The 4,790-nt window shown below is 50.9% G+C and overlaps 1 protein-coding gene across 1 annotated transcript; it reads right to left on the bottom strand.

The window, feature by feature from the left end:
• Positions 1–2,362: 2,362 nt before the first annotated feature.
• On the bottom strand, positions 2,363–4,405 carry P2RY4 (pyrimidinergic receptor P2Y4). Its single transcript, XM_007991976.3, has one exon. It carries the CDS (start codon positions 3,821–3,823, stop codon positions 2,726–2,728), a length of 1,098 nt encoding a protein of 365 aa, XP_007990167.3. The 5' UTR covers positions 3,824–4,405; the 3' UTR covers positions 2,363–2,725.
• Positions 4,406–4,790: the final 385 nt, after the last annotated feature.

Below are 4,790 nucleotides of genomic sequence, written 5' to 3'. Positions count from 1 at the left end.
ACACATTAAGATGTTCAAAGCACAGAAAAATTGAAATATATCTAAATATTCAATAATAGGGGAATAGTCAAATAAAATGTAATCTACTGACAGGTATAATTTTATGAGGCAATTGAAATAATAGACAGGAAAGACTATAGCAACCAGGGAGAATATTTACAATAAAAGGTTTCTAGGCCAGGCGTGTAATCACGCCTGTAATCCCAGCACTTTGGGAGGCTGAGGAGGGCAGATCACTTGAGGTCGGTAGGTAGTTCGAGACCAGCCTGGCCAACATGGTGCAACCCCGTCTCTACTAAACATACAAAAATTAGCCGGGAGTGGTGGTGCATGCCTGTAATCCCAGCTACTCGGGAGGCTGAGGCAGGAGAATCACTTGAACCCGGGAAGTGAAGGTTGCAGTGAGCCGAGAATTGTGCCACTGCACTCCAGCCTGGGCAACAGAGCAAGACTCTGTCTCAAAAACAAAAAAGAAAAGAAAAGAAAAGACAAACGACAGCAGGGTTAAGGTGTCAGTGGTAATGCTTTGTTTTTTTGTTTGTTTGTTTTTAAGGTGGGATAAAATGGGTGATGGAAGAGACTTGAAATAATGAAGAGAGGTAAACAAAGGAATAAGAAAGGGGACCACCTCTTATTCTGGGAACTTCAGGGAAGAAAGGGAGAAAGACAGGGCAAATATAGAGTAGTTATCATGAATGATAACTGGAAGTTGAAGCGTTAGAGCTTCTCAGTTTTGTAGGAGGCAAGGTAACTCTCTTAAGAGATCACAAGAAGGAGATGAATTTGGGGCTTTTTGGAGGTGGAAAAGACAGGAAACAGCTGCTGTGGAATGTTCTCTAGGAACACACCAGGCTGAGAGGAATGAGAGCTTAGACGTAGTTCCAGGATGTGAAGTTTTAGTGAGTCAAGCCAGCCTTGTCCTCTGGTTTCATCTGCAATTTCCTCCAGTCCTAGAAGAAGGGAGATTGGCCCAAGGTGAAAGTCAAGGTGTTTAAAGCTAAAGTGCAAGGGAAGACAGCCCTAAAGTAACAGATGAGAAAATTGGCCTGAGTCAGTTGGGATGGAAAGAGCAGCTTTACTGGGTGAGGACAGCAGGTTAGGGGAGGTGATGGGCAAAGAGGCCATGGTCATAGGAATAAAAGGAAGAGAGTGCAGATGAGGAACAGTGTATGTAACAGTGGCTGTGAGACTGGGAGAACCAGTAAGAAGAGGAGAAAAAAGTCGGTTCATTTACTCCTAATGGCAGGAGTCCTGCGTAGCAAGAAGGTCCTGGATATCTAGGGAGAAAGTGGGAGCCTTTCAAAAAACAAAAAGGGAAATTTAGGAAAACTGAAGTCATTTTTTTCTGCAGTCCAGCCCCAGCCCTACTCTACGGAGAGAGACCCCTTAGAAGCCAATAAGAAGTTGGTATCAGTAGCTAAGTAAGAGATCAGAGACAGGTCAGCAAGGGTGGGAAAAAAAGAAAGGCAAGGCTGGGGTCTGACTCAGGAGACCAACAGGCTGGAAGGTGATTTCAAAGGGAGAAGGCCTGTAAGTGTGAGCCCACCCTTCTCAAGAATGCCTGCCAAGAAATTCTTACTTCCCAAGGCTTAGGGGTTAGCTTCTCAATTTCCAATGCACCCTGCTCCCCTCCGCAACTTGATCCTATAAGCCTGTAAGTGCTAAGATGGCACTGGAAGAGAGAAGCAATGAATGGGTGGGAAACTTTAAAAGGAACCTGCCCAGTCCTAGTGCTCCACCCTGGCCTCAAAGTCCTGAAGCCTGATCTGAAAGAGCTGGTGACAGATTTATCATTTTTTTGGGGCAGGAGCTAGAGAAAGGGGAGAGATCAGTGAAACGTTAGTTCTGGGAGTCAATTCCTGTCACCACCATCCTCTGCACAAATCTGCTCTACTCCTCAATGCCGGAACTTACAGCCATAGACATGAGAGCTCCACCCCCTCAGTCTGAGCCATCCACTTGTCCTTTCGTTAAGTACAAGAGAGCTGTCATATACATGTTCTGAGCAAACATCATAAAGAAGGTCCAGTCCCATTCCTGTCCTAAAGGCTGTTATCAGCTAAGGTCTCCCACCCCATCACAGGACTTTAATTCATGCTGCGCACTAGTTCAACAGTGTTAGGCCCCCAGCTATATGCGGGGACCCTGGCATGCAGGCTCCCTGGGATCACACCCTACTGCAGTGCCTCGGTAAGCAAGACTATGCTGTCTTTGAGGGAGAACCAGGAAGTTGGTGTGGGTGCTGCATATGGCACATCCTTGGCATCTGTGATATGGAAGTTGCCTCCACTTCCTGATTCTGGTTATCACCATCAGATACGTCAGGCCAATCCTGAGATGACTCTGCCTGATCCACCCCTTCAGCTGAATGCTCTGGTCTGGCTGGAGAAACACATGCTATAGGAGGCTGTGGGGGAAATGGGACAGGGAAAGAGGACTGGGGAAGATTTTCAGGAAGACTTGTAGGATCAATGGCCCCAGGAAGGGACAGAAACAATGAGAAAGGAGTAGAAGACTGGCATTGGCTAAAAAAGAGTGGGCAACTGAAGGGGTTATGAGAGATGAGATCACCCATAATGTCCCTGTCTCCCTGCGACCCTCAGGGTGAGGGCTTCTATCCAGAGCCTGGAAAGCAGGAGGAAGCGCCTTACCAGGTATCACTATTGGGTTCCCTCACCTCTGCCCTGCACTCACCCCCTTTTCTCTCACTTCCCGGCTTCCCGTGTTACAATCTATCTGCCCTAGGAGTAGAGAAGCTACTGTCCTGGGGGGTGGTTGCCCACCTGCAGCTGCTATCCTCAGGCAGGGACACTAGTGCCAGGGAAGAGGCAGCCGTGCGGGGCTGGGGCTTGCCACCACCACAGAGCTGATGGAGCTGACGTCGATATTTGTCCCCAGTGAGCAAGTAGAGCACAGGATCCAGGCAGCTGTTGGCACTGGCCAGGGGTCGAGTCACTTTATAGACCACGTTGACGATGTTCAGCACTCGGCAGTCAGCTTCCAACAGCCTTGCCAGGTAGTAAATGGTGCGGGTGATGTGGAAAGGCACGAAGCAGACAGCGAAGACGGTCAGCACCACAGCTATGGTGCGAAGAGATCGGAGACGAGAAGAAGACTGTGCAGCGCCTGGCAAGGGCTGATACAGGCGACGGGCCATGAGCCCATAGCAAACAAGAGTGACCAGGCAGGGCACGCCAAAGAGCAGCCCCATGACCGCCGAGCTGAAGTGCACATAGTGGTCAAACTCTTCAGGCCGAGTGGTGTCATGGCACAGGACGGTGTTCCCTCTGGTGCTGGTTGTGACGAAGAACAGGTTGGGCACGAGGCAGCCGGCTACGACCAACCAAACTGCCAGGCAGATAAGGCCTGCGAGGCGAGGGCGGCCCCAGCGTAGTGCCCGAAGTGGGTGGCAGATGCCCAGGTAGCGGTGCACGCTAATGCAGGTGAGGAAAAGGACGCTGCAGTAGAGGTTCCAATAGAAAAGAAAGCGGACGAACTTGCAGATCTCAGTGCCAAAGGGCCAGTGGTTGCGGGCTGCATAATAGTAGATGAGGGTGGGCAGCGACAGCACATACAAGGTGTCTGACAATGCCAGGTGGAACATGTAGGTGGCAGTGGCATCCCAGGGTCGGAGGCGGAAGATGAAGAGCCATAGGGTTGGGGCGTTAAGGCCCAAGCCCAGCACAAAGACAACTGCATAGCTCACAGGAAGCAGGATGAACTTGAAATCCTCATCAAACCAACAGTCCAGCTCCACCTCACTGCTGCCAGGACCTAGGCTGAGGCCTATGGATCTTAACAGCGAGGACTCTGTACTGGCCATGGCCCCCCTGGAGATGGAAAGGGGAGAAGTGAGGGTGGCAGGATTTCCCTGCCCACCCCTATCCCTGAGCTGGGGCAAAAAACTCAGAGAGCAGGGAGAGCAGTTGTTGAAGCACTAGAGAGAGCTGACAGGAGTGCATCTGGGTGCACTCAGGCTAGCCAGGCCCCTACCCAAGCTCCCTTGGTCCAGCCTGGGGAGTGGTGGGCAGCAGGCAGTGCTGGGGCTCAGGCAGGCAGCCCGTGGGTTTGGGTTGTTCTCACTCTGCAGCTCACTCTGTCCCTAAGAGCCTGGCTGGCTTAAGAGGGTGGAGGCCTCCCAGCACTATCCAAAGTGGGAAGATACCCAGACACAAAGTGTCTCCGGACTCCTCATCACAGCTGTGTCCCTGGAAGAGGAGTGTCTCTCCCCACGGTGCCTTCGCCTCTCCTAGTGCCCTGGTCACAGTGTCTCCAGATGACATTTACCTATGACACCTTCCCCACTGCCCGCCTACAGCCCAGGAGCCCCATTGCCACCCTTGCCCAAGAACCTTGGCATGTCTCCTACCTGGTCCCCTTGAAGCTGAGCTCAGCTGACTCTGTCACCCTTCCCCTTGGCAGCCAGAGGGCATATCCAAGGAGGTGGAGTTGGAGGTGGGGCCTGTCCCTCCTCCCATCTGGGAGATCCAAAGAGTTAGAAAGGCCCTTTACAATGACCTAGTCCAACCCTACTCATTGTACAGATTGGGAAACTGGGGCCCAGCGAGATTACTATTTAACAGCTTTGAAATGACTGCAGGAGGGAGCACATGAGGAAACATCCAAGTTTACCGATGAAGAGCCAGGCCCCTGGAGATAGATTACAGGGGGATCATACAAGTCTGTGTAAGTGAGCAGAAACATGGGAAATGAATTTTCACACGGGCAAATGCAGGACAACACATTGAAAGATTTTAGAAAATCTAAACTACTGATATTTAATACAAATC

The sequence above is a fragment of the Chlorocebus sabaeus genome, chromosome X (assembly GCF_047675955.1).
Source record: "Chlorocebus sabaeus isolate Y175 chromosome X, mChlSab1.0.hap1, whole genome shotgun sequence".
Taxonomy (NCBI): Eukaryota; Metazoa; Chordata; class Mammalia; order Primates; family Cercopithecidae; genus Chlorocebus; species Chlorocebus sabaeus.
The sequence above is the reverse complement of the archived record's forward strand: the minus strand, read 5'-3'. Positions and strand labels throughout refer to the sequence as shown.